At 42.0% G+C, this 18522-nt stretch overlaps 1 protein-coding gene across 1 annotated transcript in view; it reads left to right on the forward strand.

Moving 5' to 3' along the window:
- Nucleotides 1-18522, forward strand: part of FNDC1 (fibronectin type III domain containing 1) — a 102214-nt gene that overhangs the window by 58172 nt on the left and 25520 nt on the right. The window contains exons 10-14 of the mRNA XM_034963178.4: nucleotides 2281-2469; nucleotides 4036-6633; nucleotides 8372-8472; nucleotides 10706-10817; nucleotides 11669-12109. Of these exons, the coding sequence (XP_034819069.4) occupies nucleotides 2281-2469; nucleotides 4036-6633; nucleotides 8372-8472; nucleotides 10706-10817; nucleotides 11669-12109 (3441 nt within the window). The remainder of the gene's footprint in view (nucleotides 1-2280; nucleotides 2470-4035; nucleotides 6634-8371; nucleotides 8473-10705; nucleotides 10818-11668; nucleotides 12110-18522) is intronic.

Raw genomic sequence — 18522 nt, forward strand, 5'->3', positions numbered from 1 at the left:
GGTCGATGTGGAACTGTATTTTCTATACTTAACGTTTTTTCACTTTTTTTTTTTTTAAAGAATAGATTGTACTATTCTTCTTTCTCTTTTTTTTTTTTTTGCCATTGGAATAAATCCACAACCAGAGAAAAATATTAATTTGGTCCCTTTAAATCAGGGGTGTACAATCTTTTGGCTTCCCTGGGCCACATTGGAAGAAGAATTGTCTTGGGCCACGCATAAAATACACTAACACTAACGAAAGCTGATGAGCTTTAAAAAAAAGGTCCATGCATAAGTCTCATAATATTTTACGAAAGTTTATGAATCTGTGTTGGGCCTCATTCAAAGCTGTCCTGGGCTGCTTGCAGCCTGTGGGCCACGGGTTGAACAAGCTTACTTTAAATCATTCTTTTTACCACAATTTGAACTTTAACTCCCTCTGTGTTAAGTATTGCTGTGCTGCCGAGAAGACCTCTGAAAACTGAATAAAGGCTTTTTTTTTGCTAACTACTTTCTGTTAGTTAAAAAATGAAAAGGTAATTATTGCACCTCTGGTGACTTTATTCCCATGCTACTTATGTACTCTTCCTCTCTCCCTCATCTGAGTTGATATTTACAGTTCCTTGGCGAAAGAAGTTCCATGGTAGTCAATTAAATATTGCAGAAATAATAACAGATACTGAGTTATTATGTTCAAAAGAACTCGCGTATCTTAAGCCTGCTTAGGTCGTTTTTGTAAGGGTGTAGTGGTGAGATTAAAATTAATAATTACATTGGGGCATTTTCTATGTACAAGAAATATAAAACATAATAGAAGAATATACTTTGACAAGGCTAAATTTATTTTCCAGATGGATTTAATTTATTTTAAAATTTGAATCACAAATTTTTATAGACAATGGGTTCTCTTAATTCTTACTTTTGACCACCACAAATGACAAGTTTGTTGATTTTCAATGAGAAATGAATGATGTTTTTTCCAGACAAATGCTGCAAAAGCATTTTTGGTTGAAACTTTTTTTTTAAAATAAATATACTTTTTAAAGATTGGAGCTAAGGGAAAAGAAAAGATCATCCATGCTCCTGATAATTCTTGACTTTTCTGTGATTAAAGTTATTTTTCTTTGTTCCTACTCATTTCTTTTTATTTTTATTTTATTTTATTTTATTTTATTTTTTGAGACATAGCCTCACTTCGTCGCCCAGGCTGCAGTGCAGTGTGCAATCTCGGCTCACTGCAACCTCTGCCTCCAGGGTCCAAGTGATTCTCCTGCCTCAGCCTCTCGAGTAGCTGGGACCACAGGCACACACCACCATCACTGGCTAATTTTTGTATTTTAATAGAGACGGGGGTTTCACCCTGCTGGCCAGGGTGGTCTCAAACTTCTGACCTCAAGTCATCTGCCCGCCTTAGCCTCCCAAAGTGCTGGGATTACAGGCGTGAGCAACCATGCCCAGCCCCTACTCATATTAATTTGATGTTTTGTAAATCTTGGGTTCATTGAGAGGAAATAGGCATGACAGTTTTTAGTTGAAGGCAAAAATTATTTTTTAAAATATTATTCCCTTATGTTATAACATTTCCATGTGAGCATAAACATATTTTAGTTCCTTGAACTGAATTTGCTTTGGTTTTCCAAATTCAGGGCTATTATGTGACTATAGAGCAAGCCAATTAAAGATGGAAACATTAGCTATCACATAAATCTATTACTTAACAACTTTTCTTCACAGCTCTAAAATACTGCGAAATATCTTTATCAGGATATACTAAGAACTTTTATAATTCCTACAAAAATGAAATTATATTTCAAATATGGAATTTTTCTGGCTAAATGTGCTAATAAAAATAACCCAGGTTAATAAAGTAAAACTCTTGAAGATGTCAGATGCTATTCAGGATCCATTCCTAGCAGTTGTCACTTCTTTTTCCTTAGTTTATTCTATCAGGACATATCAATCATAGCAAATTAGTAAATAAATACAATTTTAGAAACCCAATGTTGTGTAAATTTGGGGGGAATTGTATGAAGACTGGCCTCCTGGCTTTCATATGTTTAATTTGCCTAAAATGGTGAAGTGTCAGCTAATTAAATACATAGCCCTGTGCGGTTGCCCAAATGAATGTGAGTTCACCTTCTGCTGTGTCTTCATGCTCCAGCTGGTGACTTGGCGTGCATTGCTAGTGTATTAATTTTAGTAATGCATGTTCTAATTCGTCCTGCCCATACAGTCTGTCTGCTGGACACAGGACTGTTTTCAGTTTCCTCCTTCCAACCATCTGCCAAATCATTTCAGAATACATTCTTTCATACGCCCCGGCTCTCAAACCATTTGGAGCAAAGTCCCTCACCTATCCTGGAGACACTACTTCTGCCTTGGTGGATGGTCTGCAGCCTGGGGAACGCTATCTTTTCAAAATCCGGGCCGCAAACAGGAGAGGCCTGGGACCTCACTCCAAAGCCTTCATTGTCGCTATGCCAACAAGTAAGCATTATGTGTCTGTGGCTGTCTTCTCTCTCTCTTCATTCCTGCTGTTTGTTTTGTGTTCCTTTGAATCATGCTCTTGGGTTTGGAACTGCTCAGCAGATGATTTTTCCAGGCTAAGTTGCATATTGATTTTTAAAATATTTTTGTGTTTCCTTTAGAAATTAGTCTTCTCAAAGATTAGAATGTTATTGATTATTGATAACAGTTATTATTTCAGTATTATTAATGTATTAATTATATGATTAATCTGACATCATTATTTAATTTTAGGCTTGTGGTAACAGGGAAAGAACATTTTTACAAATGGTAGTGTGACATTTTTCATTGTCAGCTCTCTTCAATTTCTGTGTAGCTTTAAAAATGTTGAGTTTGCAAAAGCAGAAAGGACAGGAGACGGGTGAGGGTTAAAAAAATTACCCACTGGGTACAATATTCACTGGCTGGGAGATGGGTTCACTAGAAGCCCAAGCTTCACCATGATGCAATATATTCATGTGAGAAACCTGCACGTGCAGCCCCTGAATCTAAAATTTAAAAATAAGATAAAAGTAAAATTTTTGGTTTGTATTCCATTATTTAGGAATGCAGCTGTACCCAGAAGGATTTCAATTGTCTAGCTTACCTGATCGATATCCAAACCAAACAAGTTAATAAAGATCCACAACTGGAAGGGAGTGTTTTTGGACCGTGTTTTCTTTTCTGCTTCCTCACATTTATGCTGGATATTGGCGGCTTTTCCTCCATTATGTGCTATGAAGACCCACGGTAGACTGCAATATTAGACAATTTTGTCATGGAAAAATCTGTGAAACGGATGACATTTGCCCCTCCGGCACTCTCACTGCAATATAGGTTCCTCTCCCCTATAGAATCTCTTCCCTCAGTCAGTCTGCTCTGAAGACAGGGTGATTACAGTACATTTAATATAATGTTTGCCTATCCCAGGAGTTTTTTTTTATTTTAAGCCTTATTTTAGAATTATAAATGTGTCCACTATTAATGGAATTTTAAACAAGAAGGAGGAAGCAGGTAAGGACATGCTATGGGAAGAGGGAAATTTTTGTAATGCCTTAAAAATTACAAATTGGTTGCTCGTCACACATTCCCCATCACTTTGAGTATAGATTATTCAGCAATTTGCACCAGGTGTATTCATGTTTCTTGTCTATTAAGGACAGCTATAATGCATTTGTAATACACTGACAATTAGTTTTATTAAGAAAATCCTATATAAGATTTTGCATTTATAAAATAAATGAGTTACTTCAAAGTACTCATTTCAGAATTTCTTCAAATAATAAGATGTGGCATAACCTGGTTCAATAGAGATTCAATTCACTTATATTTTCTAGGACTATATTTGTTACTTAAAGCAAAATATAAGTTTTAAAAAGAATGCTATCGTTGAGAAAACACGTTTCCAGTGTTCTAAGGAATTAAAAGTTAGCCATTATGACCACTGATTTGAAATGCCTCCATATGCTGTTTTTAATACTGTGTCTCACCTCCGCTTTCGCTTTTGAGTTTCTTCTTTGACAGGCAATTCTGTAAAATCTGTTGCAGCCAGTAAGGCGGATGTTCAGCAGAACACGGAGGACAATGGGAAACCCGAAAAACCTGAGCCTTCCTCACCTTCTCCCAGAGCTCCAGCTTCCTCCCAACACCCCTCTGTGCCTGCTTCTCCCCAAGGGAGAAATGCCAAGGACCTTCTTCTTGACTTGAAGAACAAAATATTGGCTAATGGTGGGGCGCCCCGAAAACCCCAGCTTCGCGCCAAGAAGGCAGAGGAGCTGGATCTTCAGTCGACAGAAATCACTGGGGAGGAGGAGCTGGGTTCCCGGGAGGACTCGCCCATGTCACCCTCAGACACCCAAGACCAGAAACGGACCCTGAGGCCGCCAAGTAGACACGGCCACTCGGTGGTTGCTCCCGGCAGGACTGCAGTGAGGGCCCGGATGCCAGCGCTGCCCCGAAGGGAAGGCGTAGATAAGCCTGGCTTTTCCCTGGCCACGCAGCCCCGCCCAGGGGCGCCCCCCTCGGCTTCGGCCTCTCCTGCCCACCACGCGTCCACCCAGGGCACCTCTCATCGTCCTTCCCTGCCTGCCAGCTTGAATGACAACGACTTGGTGGACTCAGATGAAGATGAGCTCGCTGTGGGCTCCCTCCACCCCAAGGGCGCCTTCGCCCAGCCCCGGCCAGCCCTGTCCCCCAGCCGCCAGTCCCCGTCCAGCGTTCTCCGCGACAGAAGCTCCGTGCACCCCGGCGCAAAGCCAGCCTCACCGGCGCGGAGGACCCCCCATTCAGGGGCCGCAGAGGAAGATTCCAGTGCCTCAGCCCCACCCTCAAGACTTTCTCCACCCCATGGGGGATCATCTCGGCTGCCGCCCACCCAGCCACACCTGGGCTCTCCACTTTCCAGGGGCGGGAAGGATGGTGAGGACGCCCCAGCCACCAACTCCAATGCGCCATCACGGTCCACCATGTCCTCCTCCGTCTCTTCTCGTCTCTCGTCCAGGACGCAGGTCTCTGAGGGAGCGGAGGCTTCTGATGGTGAAAGCCACGGTGACGGCGATAGGGAAGACGGCGGAAGGCAGGCGGAGGCCACGGCCCAGACGCTGCGGGCCCGGCCTGCCTCTGGACACTTCCATTTGCTCAGACACAAACCCTTTGCTGCCAACGGGAGGTCTCCAAGCAGGTTCAGCATTGGGCGGGGACCTCGGCTGCAGCCCTCCAGCTCCCCACAGTCCACTGTGCCCTCCCGAGCCCACCCCAGGGTTCCCTCTCACTCCAATTCCCACCCTAAGCTTAGCTCAGGTATCCATCGAGACGAGGAGGATGAGAAGCCGCTTCCTGCCACCGTTGTCAATGACCACGTGCCTTCCTCCTCCAGGCAGCCCATCTCCCGGGGCTGGGAGGCCTTAAGGAGAAGCCCGCAGAGAGGGGCCAGCCTGCATCGGAAGGAACCCATCCCAGAGAACCCCAAATCCACAGGGGCAGATACACATCCTCAGGGCAAATACTCCTCCCTGGCCTCCAAGGCTCAGGACGTTCAACAGAGCACAGACGCGGACACGGAGGGTCATTCTCCCAAAGCACAGCCAGGGTCCACAGACCGCCACGCGTCCCCTGCTCGTCCTCCCGCAGCACGGTCACAGCAGCATCCCAGTGTTCCCAGAAGGATGACACCCGGCCGGGCCCCAGAACAGCAGCCCCCACCTCCCGTCGCCACGTCCCAGCACCACCCGGGACCCCAGAGCAGAGACGAGGGTCGGTCACATTCCCAGCCCAGGCTCTCACTGACCCAGGCCGGGCGGCCCCGCCCCACGTCGCAGGGCCGCTCCCACTCCTCCTCGGACCCTTACACGGCGAGCTCCAGAGGGATGCTCCCCACGGCCCTCCAGAACCAGGACGAGGATGCCCAGGGCAGCTACAACGACGACAACACAGAAGTCGAGGCCCAGGATGTGCGGGCCCCCGCGCACGCCGCGCGCGCCAAGGAGGCAGCTGCGTCCCTTCCCAAGCACCAGCAGGTGGAGTCTCCCACAGGCGCAGGGGCAGGTGGCGACCACAGGTCCCAGCGCGGACATGCGGGCTCCCCCGCCAGGCCCAGCCGACCCGGCGGCCCCCAGTCCCGCGCCCGGGTCCCCAGCAGGGCAGCGCCGGGGAAGTCGGAGTCTCCTTCCAAGCGGCCCCTGTCCTCCAAGTCCCAGCAGTCCGTCTCAGCCGAGGACGAGGAGGAGGAGGACGCGGGGTTTTTTAAAGGCGGGAAAGAAGACCTTCTGTCTTCCTCTGTGCCAAAGTGGCCCTCTTCCTCCACTCCCAGGGGCGGCAAAGACGCCGATGGGAGCCTCGCCAAGGAAGAGAGGGAGCCTGCAATCGCGCTTGCCCCTCGCGGAGGGAGCCTGGCTCCTGTGAAGCAACCTCTCCCCCCACCTCCAGGCAGCTCCCCCAGGGCCTCCCACGTCCCTTCCCGACCGCCGCCTCGCAGCGCTGCCACCGTGAGCCCCGTCGCGGGCACCCACCCCTGGCCGCGGTACACCACGAGCGCCCCGCCTGGCCACTCCTCCACCACCCCGATGCTCTCCTTGCGCCAGAGGATGATGCATGCCAGATTCCGTAACCCTCTCTCCCGACAGCCTGCCAGACCCTCTTACAGACAAGGTAGTTTATTTTTTCAAACAGTCTTTCTTTAAGGTGTTCAGTGGTGTTCATGGCAATGCCTAAGAAGTTTTTATTCTATTTTATTTAGCACCTACTATGTCCACGCACCGTGTTAAGAGCTTTGCACATGTGACATAATTTCATCCTCTGAACGGTCCCTAGGGTTTGCATTGTTATCCCTGTTTTCCAGATGCAGAAGCTGCGGCTCAGGATCTGAGGGGCTTGCTCTAAGGCAAGACACCTCAGAGCTGCCATTCCAATTCCAAATGGCCTAATTTCACAGCCATTACTAACCCACATTGCCTCTAATTCCGCAGTCTTTTCACTGTCCTACATTGCCCCTTTGAATTCCTTGGCATACACTCTTAACCTGTGAAAATGTGTCACAACCATGATGCCCAACTCAGGTTCTTCTTAGTTGTTCATGTGCCGCCATGTGTTTAAGGGATCCGTAGAAGGTGGTTAGATACATATGCAGGCTTATCTTGTTCTTGTCCTTATCTTGTTCTCATCTTCTGCATGCAAAACTCTCAACCAAACAAACCCTGAGACAAACTCAGATATCTTGGGTATGAATTGCTCAGACAGTGCAATTAGTGCATGTTGTCTAAAACCTCCAGAAAATGTATGTTAAAGATCATTGTCACAAAGAGGAGTTACAGGCAGATGTGTGCTTTGTATTTCTATAACAGAGGGTTGAACGAAGTCAGGTATGAACTGGAGTTTATGTCCAGGGCAGGGTCCGAGGCATTTACCATAAATTTGCATTCAGTTAAATGGTGCTTTAAACTCTCCTTGTATGTAATTGGGGCTTTATAGAACATTCTTGAATGAATGTATTTTTTTTTTTTTTGCAGATCTGTACAATGCATTGTTATTTTAGCCCAATGTAAAGACATAGAACAATGCCCCATATCAAACTCAGTTTTCCACTAAGATTGACTGTTTTAATCAAACCTAGCACCCTGAGAGTAGATGTAAAACTCAACATTCCCTTGTACATAGCAGGAACTCCATAAATATTTAATAAATAAATGAAGGAATGAGAGAAATAAGTGTCTGACCTGCGAGTAGCGGTCAGAAAGCCCAAGCACTTTGCTGAGCGGTCAATGCTGGACCAGAGCACACTGGAGCTGATGAGAAACATTTCCATGTGAGGCAGAGACAGACAGAAACAACAAGTGTAAGGGTGCTGCTGCATCTTCTTACTGTCTGAGCAAATACTTCTCAAGCAGCCCCACAGCGTTCAGCAAGCTTTGAGACAGCACTGTGCATTTATACTCGGCGATTGGTGACTGGGACCTGAGTCAGCTGGGAATAGCTGTGTTTAGTTTAACATCCCTAGGAAAGTGGGACAGCATCTAGTACATTTTAGACATAATTTTCTCTATCCTTCCAATCCTTCCTTCCTCCAACTTCCACATGGCTAAAATAAAGCTACAGCTACTAAGATCTTAAGTTTTCTATGGCAAATTTACTTATGCCACACACTCTCATTCCCACAGTATTGTCAGAAAGCTGTGACTTTACTGTATTCTTAATTGACATTCATATCTGTTGTGGAGAAGTCATAATTTGAGGCTATCATTATCTAGTATATTTGAGCTATTGGTTTAAAATTCTGTTTAGAGCTTCTATTTGAAATGATGTGTTACTACTAATAATTTGGTATGAAGCCAACTTCCCGGGCATGTTGAATTTACCAGGCTCTGTTATTTTTATTTTTGGTACTGTGTAGGTTATAATGGCAGACCAAATGTAGAAGGGAAAGTCCTTCCTGGTAGTAATGGAAAACCGAATGGACAGAGAATTATCAATGGCCCTCAAGGAACAAAGTGGGTAGGGTAAACTTCTTTACACATCCCCGTTGTTTTCATGCTGTTGAGAAGAGAAAAATGAGGGACATTGTGTAATGATAAATGAAGTGGTCTTTGTTTGTTCTTCTTCTCTAGTTTTAACTACTCATATGTACTTGTATAGAGTTTATTTTAATACTTGGAAAAATCTTTGGTTCTCCTGGTAACTAGCTGGTTTTCTTCTCATAGCCAAGATAAGGCATGGGCCTTTGTTTTTCATTTGCCTTGACTGGTTAGGAAGGTCAAATGAATGCATGGCCCAACCATAGCAATTATAGACCCAATGGATGACTGTTCAAAGGAACTTATATTTTCCCTGTCCTGGTAGCTTCATTTTATTTTTAGGTTTTGTTTATTGTTTGATTAAACATTACACATATTTTCTGTAAGTCATCTCAAATCCTTTCTCAAAGGACACACGGTAAAAATAAACAAACAAAAAACCCTGAATGATACTGGAAATTTTTATTAGATCATCTTTTGAATCTTCCAACAAGTGTTGGACTAAAATTATGTATTAGTATTTCATGTATGTCTAAACAGCTTTAATTGCTTGGGGTTAAGATAAATGTTTAGGAGGTTTTGGTGGGTTGACGGTAATAGAACACTTTACAATATTCAGGAATTTAAAGTACTTTTTCTAAGAATAAAAAAATTATTTATACTGTAATTCCCAATCAAAACTTCCCATTTATAATGATAAGGTTTAGGGAAATGTACTAAAAGACTATGACATTTTCAGTCATAGGTGATCTAAAGATGCATGTTATCATTTCTTAAAGGAAGAGAAATTTATAGTAGGAAGAATGCACATTAAAGCAAAATGCTATTGCAAACAATTTTGAATGGAAACAGCATGGGGTAGATTTCAAAATAGAGTTTATATAAATTTTATTTTAATGCCAAAACAATACCCACCAAAGTGACTTGCTTGCAGGGCTTCCTCCAGTAGCCTGAGTGTCTAAAGCAGTGGTTCTCAAACTTAAGCCAGCTCAGGATCACAGAGGATTTTGTCAAATACAAGTCTCGGGTAGGGCTGGGTGATTTCAGTATCTGACAAGTTCCTATGTGATGCTGAGGCTTCAGGTCCAGGACCATGCTTTGAGAACCACCAGCAAAGAGCATGAGCTTGTTCCTTAATAGAGATAATTATAGCTTTCTTCAAGTTTTACAGTTCCTTAGAATGAGACATTTTCTGCATGCATACTATATTAGGCAACGTGATTACAAATTATATTTTTGTTATAGCAACTTTGATTTTTAACATTAACAGCAAAATGGAAAGATTTTATGTCTTTAATATGCTAGCAATTCACATTCATTGCAAGAAGTTAAAACAATTCATATTGAAATATATGAAACAGAAAATAAACATTCTTCACCCAAACTACTTCTCAAAGATAACCACTGTTAACCATTTGCGGTATAACCTTCCATAATTTTTTTTCTCTGCAGTTTTAAGCTTATATATGCAAATGGATATATTTTTATTTTTGCAAAATAACCAGCCCTGTAATCTGAGTTCACATATACGTAGAATGTATGTAGAATTGTCTGCATAATATTCTACCACATGGATGGGCCACAAATTATTTAATCTCTTCCCTCAACTGAGAGACACATTGTTTCCTTCTTTCCAGCATTAGACACAATGTACTTAATGGTAAAAATATTTTGAACATCTTTTGTGATTTGAGAAACTTAAAACAATTTACATGTTATATGGGTAAGCAATTATAATATGAAAGATGACTGTTTTGTACTTTTTTTTTTTTTTTGAGACGGAGTCTTGCCCTGTCACCCAGGCTGGAGTGCAGTGGCGCGATCTCGGCTCACTGCAAGCTCTGCCTCCTGGGTTCACGCCATTCTCCTGCCTCAGTCTCCTGAGTAGCTGGGACTACAAGCGCCCGCCACCGCGCCTGGCTATTTTTTTGTATTTTTAGTAGAGACGGGGTTTCACTGTGGTCTCGATCTCCTGATCTCGTGATCTGCCCGCTTCAGCCTCCCAAAGTGCTGGGATTACAAGCGTGAGTCACCGTGCCCGGCCTGTACTTTATTTTTTAAGACTTTATGAATGATATTGACAAAAAGAATGTCTTCTACTCACATTATGGCTTCCTTCTGTGGAAGCTTCAGGGGTATGTACATATATAGTTGGACTAATGTGATCATTTCAAAATGTCCAATATATTCTTTAATCTATGTCATGGATTTAGGTTGTGGACCTTGATCGTGGGTTAGTATTGAATGCAGAAGGAAGGTACCTCCAAGATTCATATGGAAATCCTCTTCGAATTAAACTAGGAGGAGATGGTCGAACCATTGTGGGTAAGGGAGAATGGTTTTTAAAGAATAAAAGCCTACTGAATTAGCCATAGAATTACAGCTTCTATCTTCCTTCTCCCCCTCATTTATAATGAATGGTCATGGGTTAGTTACTTTTACCCATGTGAGAAGAAGAGCCTCAAAAGAGGCAGAACTTGGTGTTTCCCCCAGAGAGCGTTAGTTCTCTTCCTGCAGGCTGCACCCTCTAGAAAATGTGGCCCTTTACTTTGTTCTTAAATTGGCCCTTTCAGAGGAGGGGCCCACAAACTACAACCTGTAGGTTGTAGCCCACTACCTATTTTTGTAAGACCCATGAGCTCAGAATAGTTTTTACATTTTTAAATGATTGCCAGAAAAAAGAATATTTTGTGGCATGATAATTACATGAAATGCACATTTCAGTGTCCATATTCAAAGTTTTACTGGAACACAATACACTCACTTAATTATGCATTGTCTAACTCATTTTTTATGTGTTGTTTATGTATTGTCTATCTTCTTTTTTGCACTCTAAAAGCTGATTGAGTAGTTGCAATAGAGACCATATGGCCTATGAGGCTTAACATATTTGCTTCCTGGCCCTTTACAGAAGAAGTTTTCCACCTTTAATCCAAAGTAACACTTTTCCCCCTTAGGCATAGGAATGAGGCAAAGGAAAGTATTTCTTCCTTTGCTAGACACAAGAGTTATCTCAGGATCGTAGAGCATACTGATGCAATATTCATTTATCCCTTTGCCTTTTACTGATTAAAACATGATAATACATAAGCTTTGAGAAGACACTTATTGCTTGCTTTTTATTTTCTCTGGATTGCTTCACCTTGTTGCATAGCTATTGGTTGATTTTGTTTCAGATCTGGAAGGGACCCCCGTGGTGAGTCCTGACGGCCTCCCACTCTTTGGGCAGGGGCGACATGGCACACCTCTGGCCAATGCCCAAGATAAGCCAATTTTGAGTCTTGGAGGAAAGCCGCTGGTGGGCTTGGAGGTCATCAAAAAAACCACCCATCCCCCTACCACTACCACGCAGCCCACCACTACTACGACGCCCCTGCCTACCACTACAACCCCGAGGCCCACCACTGCCACCACCCGCCGCATGACCACCACCCGCCGCACGACCACCAGGCGTCCAACAACCACAGTCCGAACCACTACGCGGACAACCACCACCACCACCCCCAAACCCACCACTCCCATCCCCACCTGTCCCCCTGGGACCTTGGAACGGCACGACGATGATGGCAACCTGATAATGAGCTCCAATGGGATCCCAGAGTGCTACGCTGAGGAAGGTAACTGCCTTTGTTCTAATGCTAACTACTTACCAGGCACACTAGCACGCCGCAACTCAGAGCAGGGTGGCAGAGCCTGCAGGGGAGGGATGAGCACCGTGCACAGCAAAGCAGCAACCCGATGCATTTTTGGTCCCAGCAGATTTGTTTGACAGTACCATGCCACAGCTAAGGTTGGAAGACTTAGCAAATAAAAATATTACATGGGACATATTTATATGAAAAAATTATTTCCTGTTCACTTAAAGTCAGATTTAACTGGGCATCTTTTGTTTACTTGGTGATGCTTATCACAACCCAAGTCAAGAATTTAGCTGAAACTTGTGACATTATTTGTTTGGACTAGCATTTCCCAAAGTGTGTTCCAATGGATATTGTAGATTAGTGGTTGTAATATATATGTATATACTTAAAAGGTTCTGTGATTAGCTATGTGATTTAAACAAGGTTGGATAAGTTTCTTACTGTTGTAACACTTAGATCACTGAATAGTCTTGTTGAGAATCTCCAAGAAAAGGAATGTTTCCCTAGCATGTTCGGCAGCTGAGCACTTTTTTGATCAGCCTTCCTTTGGAGAATGCCAATCCTCATGTAGCTGGGCTTCCTGTGGGAGTGTGGGCTTTCCACTGGGTAAGAATGTGCCATTTTCCCTTCTCTGCTGATCTGCACTATCCTGCCGCCCCTGATGTAAGTCTGTCTTCCTTCTGAAAATGGCTTGTTCTCCCTGAAGAGCAGGAGCTAGAAGACCTTTATCCAGGCCATCGTGGAGCCCGTATATCAATATATCTCCATCTTTTCTGCTCAGTCCCCTGCTCAAGCTGCTTTGGAAGAAGTCATTCTAGATTTGCATCAGGCATGGAGGAGAGAGATTCATCTTCTTTCCCTCAGTTTGAAATGAATTGCAATGTCAATTATAAAGCTTAAGTCTTTTTAAACCAAGGCAGAGTGAAGATGTTTCCTTTCAGGAATCAAGCTGGAATTCTTATGCAACGTTATTGACCATGATAAGCCCAATCAGTTTGAACATGAATACTGTATCCAAAATGGGAATTCTGTTGGAAGTTAGCCTTTCCATGAAAAAGTTACAAATAAACAGGAAAACTTGACACATCTAAAAAATTCACACCAAAAAAACATGGAAACACGTACAGAGGGAGAGGAACAATGGGAAGAAAATTTCTACTCTGTCCATTGACCCAGTGAGTATAAATTTGAATTTACCTTTGAATTTCTAGTATTGACATCTGACTTCTGCATGCATTAATGTGTTTAATTTTAAAGACTGAAATATAATTAAAACATAATTAATAATTGGTCATAAACAAAAATTGACTATTTTGGATTTGATTTTAATTACAGCTGCTATTATTTCACATTTTATTTTGTCTGCTTTTATTTAGGCCTTCCAACATGTTCTCTTCATTTACTTTATATTTTTGGACTTTTATTTGGCATGAAAGTCAATATTTTTCCTGGCATTTTTGCCTCTTATTTTCTTTTCAAATCATGACATATATATGTTCACTCCTGTCCAGTCTCCTGATTCCCTAGTCGAAGCTAAAGAATAATTTTCCTCTGGACAGCATTTGAAAATAAGTACAAATCAATACAAAGTCTTATGGAAAAGTTAAATGTGGGGACAGTAACGTGTCATCCTCATATCACATTTTAATGCACTATAATTTGTTAGTTTAAAAAGACTTCCATATGCCCTTTCTTATTTCTACTGTTTCACTAACAACTTCATTAAACATTTTCTTCTTTATTAACTGTAATCATAGTTATTTTTATCTTTTAATCTTTTTAAACCACTTTCTTGATGTATGCATAGAAAAAGTTCTGCATATTTAATCCATACATGTCGATGAGTTTGGGATAAGAATACATTCACAAAATCATCATCCCGCTAAGGCCACAGACACATCCATCACCTCCCAAAGTTCCCTCCCACTCCCACTCCTTTATTGTTAGTATTCTTCTTTTTTCTTTCTTTATAGTAAGAGCACTCACCATGAAAGTGGTCTTTTTTTGTGATAAGAAATTAAATTTTTACTATTACAAAGATACATGCACATGTATGTTCATTGCAGCACTATTCACAATAGCAAAGAGATGGAGTCAACCCAAATGCCCATCAACGATAGACTAGATAAAGAAAATGTGGTCCATATATACCATGGAATACTATGCAGCCATAAAAGGAATGAGATTATGTGCTTTGCAGGGACATGGATGGAGCTGGAAGCCATTGTCCTCACCAAATTAACACAGGAACAGAAAACTAAACACCGCATGTTGTCACTTATAAGTGGGAGCTGAACAATGAGAACACATGGACACAGGGAGGTGAACAACATACAGTGGGGCCTGTCAGAGGGTCAGGTAGGGGAAGAGAGAGCATTGGGAAAAATAGCTAATGCATGCAGGGCTTAATACTTAGGTGATGGGTTGATCTGTCCAGCAAACCACCATGGCACATGTTTACCTGTGTAACAAACCTGCACATCCTGCACCTGTACCCCAGAACTTAAAAATAAAAATTAAAAAAAGAAATTAAATTTTAAAAATGTATTAATACTAGCTCTGTTGAGATAAAATTCATATACCATAAAGTTCATTCTTCTAAAGTTAGTGGATGTTAATATATTTACAGTTGTGCAATCATCACCACTATTAGATTCCATAATATTTTCATCACCCCAGGAGAAACTCCGTACTCATTAGCAGTCAGCCCTCATTCCTCCCTCCTCCCAACCCATGGAAACCACTAACATACTTTCTCTCTCTATGGATTTACCTATTTGGGACATTTTGTATAAATGGAATCATGTCATATGTGGCTTTTTGGGTCTGGCTTCTTTCACTTAGCATAATTGTTTTCAAGATTCATTCACATTATAGAATACATCAGTACTTCATTTTTTTATTCCATTGTATGGATATACAGCATTTTTTCCATTCATCAGTCAGTGGTCATTTGGGTTATTTCCACTTTTTGGTTATTGTGAATAATGCTGCCTTGAACATTTGTTTTGTTTGTTTGGTTTTGTTCTACTTGATCTGACTTCTCTGTTGGATAATAAACTCCTTGCAGTTGAGACAATGTCTTCTGCTTCATCTCTAATTCCTTGTGGTACCTAAGTATGTACCTTTGGATATCCAAGCAAGACCTTAAGGTATAGGCATTTTCCATGTCCTAAAAGCCAGTGCTCTTTTTTTTTTTTCAGGTTCTGTATCTACAGCAAATCTGATAATAGATGATATATATGGAATGTGATGAGCCAAATGAACATCTTCAAGAATTTGTAGCATGACCTTGTTAAAAGTTGCAGAAAAACATCAGTCATTATGGAAAACAGATCTTCCCCACCACAGCTGGGTCTCCAGATAGAAAATACTGAGAAATTCAAAAATTCATTTGAGCTGGACCAACTGTACAATGTGCAAATATCCCTGAGTTTCAAATGGCTGTCATTTACCTTCTGTCTCTAAACTTCTACTGAGAATAATTTTTAAAAATATTCTTTAATATCTCTGGAGCAAAAGCCTTACTTCTTTGGTGACATTTTTCACTTATTTTTTTCATGCCTACTTGATAAACTACTGAAGAGAATAAACAAAACGACTATGGTTGATGGCTGGCAACTATGTTTATGTGAAGAGGCTGAAGCTTTTCACATTTGTGCTGAGTTGACTTGTAAAATATCCAGTTTTACATAGTTCTGAATGGTTTAAAATGACATTCAGGTGGGCCAAAGTAAGGTGGTCAACTTTTTTTTTAAATTGTAAATATATTTCATTACATCTGAAAGTTATTTTTACTTGGAGCCAGGATGGTTCTATTTTAGAAAAATTATGCCTATGTTTATTTGGTCTTAAGAAAAAGAACACCAAAATCACCCAGTAGATTGTTTACTTAATGCCAGAGGACTTAACTGTCACTCATCTCAGGAAGTGAACTCATTTGCTGGTAAAAGCATCATTTCTGTGGCCTGCTGCATGCACTGGAGTATTTCAGCACCTCAAGGAGTTACCCATAACACCAGAGTCCATGAAGGAAATGATATACTTTTCCCTTTTCTTGTTCACCCTGTGATGCAAAAACCTTACAATGTATTTGTTTTTTATCTGGCGAAAAGCAATAAGGAAAAGAAATGACACTGAACTGATAATGAGGAAAAGCAAGACGACATTCCTAAAGGTTAAATTGACAACGGAAAGAAAATGGTAGGCCAGGAAACAATGGCAAGATAATCCCAAAGTTTACAGGGTGTGAACCTGAAAACTGATTTGAATAAGCTCAGAAGTAATTTGTCTTGGATCCCAGGTATATTGACATCGGAATGACCAAAGGAAAGTTTGTGTTTAATAGTTTTTCATGAAATGGCCATTCCACCCCTAAACGGATGGATAATTTACAACTTCTCTCTGCTTAACATTCATTGGCTGCATCAGAACACACCAGAGTCATTGCCTCAAGGGCCATCTCTTGGGCCTCAGAATAGGAGCTGGGGGCTTCTTACTGTGATCCCAGGAGGGCTGGACAGACTACTCGAGGTTGCCATTGCCCTTTGTGGGTGGAGTTTGTTTTTACAATGTAATATTCATGTCATTCAAACTAGGCTAAAAAGGCTGGTAGAATAATGACATAGGAGTTTATATACCTTCTACTTCAATTTCCCCTTAATTATACTGTGGAATGGTGATTCTAATAGAGCATCTTCATATTTACAAATAATTTTATTGGTTAGTTCAACTTTTAAGAAGTGGAGGCAGTTTTATGTAGTATAAAGTAAGTAGTCTTTGGAGCCAGAGTACCTGAAGTTCACATTCTCTTTTTGCTGTCTTTTACCATCTGCATGTCTCAGGCATGCTGTAAATCCTCCCAGAGTCTTGGTGTCCTTGGCTGATGTATTAGTCCGTTTTCATACTGCTATAAAGATACTACCTGAGACTGGATAATTTATAAAGGAAAGAGGTTTAATTGACTCACAGTTCTAAATGGCTGGGGAGACCTCAGGAAACTTACAATCATGGCAGAAGGGGAAGCAGGCACATCTTGCATGGTGGCAGGCGAGAGAGAGAGAGAGCGAGAGCGAGAACGAGAGAGCAAGTGTGCAGGAAAAACTACCATTTATAAAACCATCAGATCTCGTGAGAATTTACTCACTATCATGAGAACAGCATGGGGGAAACTGCCCCCATAATCCAATCACTTTCCACCAGATCCCTCCCTGGACATGTAGGTATCATGGGGATTATAATTTAAGATGAGATTTGGGTGGGGATACAGCCAAACCATATCAGCTGAGAAGTGGGTATTTATAAGCTCAATGTATCTCAAGCGTTTGTTGTGAAATTATATATACATAAAAGTGGCTGATACACAGAAGACATCTGGGAAATCATCCACTAGTCACTTCTTCCTGTTTTCCCCACCTTGCCCCCTTTTGAGGGTGCATTAAGTTTAGAGAGTTATATATAATTGCTGTGGACTTCAGGTCAAAGGGAGGAAAGGAATTCCTACAATTTTTTTTTTTAGCTATAAAACCTTTTGCCTCAAGATTTTATCAGCTACAGTGAGATGTTCTCCTTTTTACAGCTACATCTGTATCTCCCAAATAGAGAAATAGTATAATCAATTCCATCACATCTTTCCCAAAAGACTTCTGCTTAAACTACCCTGATAATGGAGGTGAAGATGCCTTTTATGCTTAAATCACTCACCTTTCTTAAATCACTCATATGTTACTTATGCTCATAATATCGGTTTAGTCATTATGGTAATTTTAATAGTTCTTCTAACCAGGGTTTCCTGGCTTTTCCAAAAATCACATCTGAAATTTTATATTACATTTAAAGTATAATTCTGTAGTCAAAATAGATCTATTGGTTAGTGCAGCCCAATCTGTAAAGAGAAATTTGCAATGATTGGCATATGTTTCCAAATTTCCTATGCAAATTAAGAAATCTGATTTATCTCCTGAGTCAGTGAGAGTGGGTGGGAACTCAGTAGGAAGTGGAGAAGCACAAGGAACTCTCATTGGTAGAGTATGCCAAGTTGGGATGTAGAAGAGGTAGGAAATTACCCTGCTTCTAGAATATTCCAGAAGCAAGATGGAGGAGGTGGAGGAATGAAGACTGATGAACAGGGGAGTTCACATGTGAGGGGCTTTTTGTCACCATCCTGAGCACCAACCGCCCACTCTCTTCTGTCTCTCATGACTGCTTCCTGAGAGCGCCTGCTGTGGCATGAGGGGCCAGGGGCCTTCCCTCAGCATCAGAGCCCTGCAGGCATGCGGGCGAGTGGGCTGAGGTGGTGGGAGGGAGGTGAGAGAGAGCTTGGTGGTGCTGAGGAGTCTGGGAACGTGGAGTGGGGTGTTTGCTCCTAATGGGGCAGGCATTTGTATCGC

Source organism: Pan paniscus, chromosome 5, assembly GCF_029289425.2.
Source record: "Pan paniscus chromosome 5, NHGRI_mPanPan1-v2.0_pri, whole genome shotgun sequence".
NCBI lineage: Eukaryota > Metazoa > Chordata > Mammalia > Primates > Hominidae > Pan > Pan paniscus.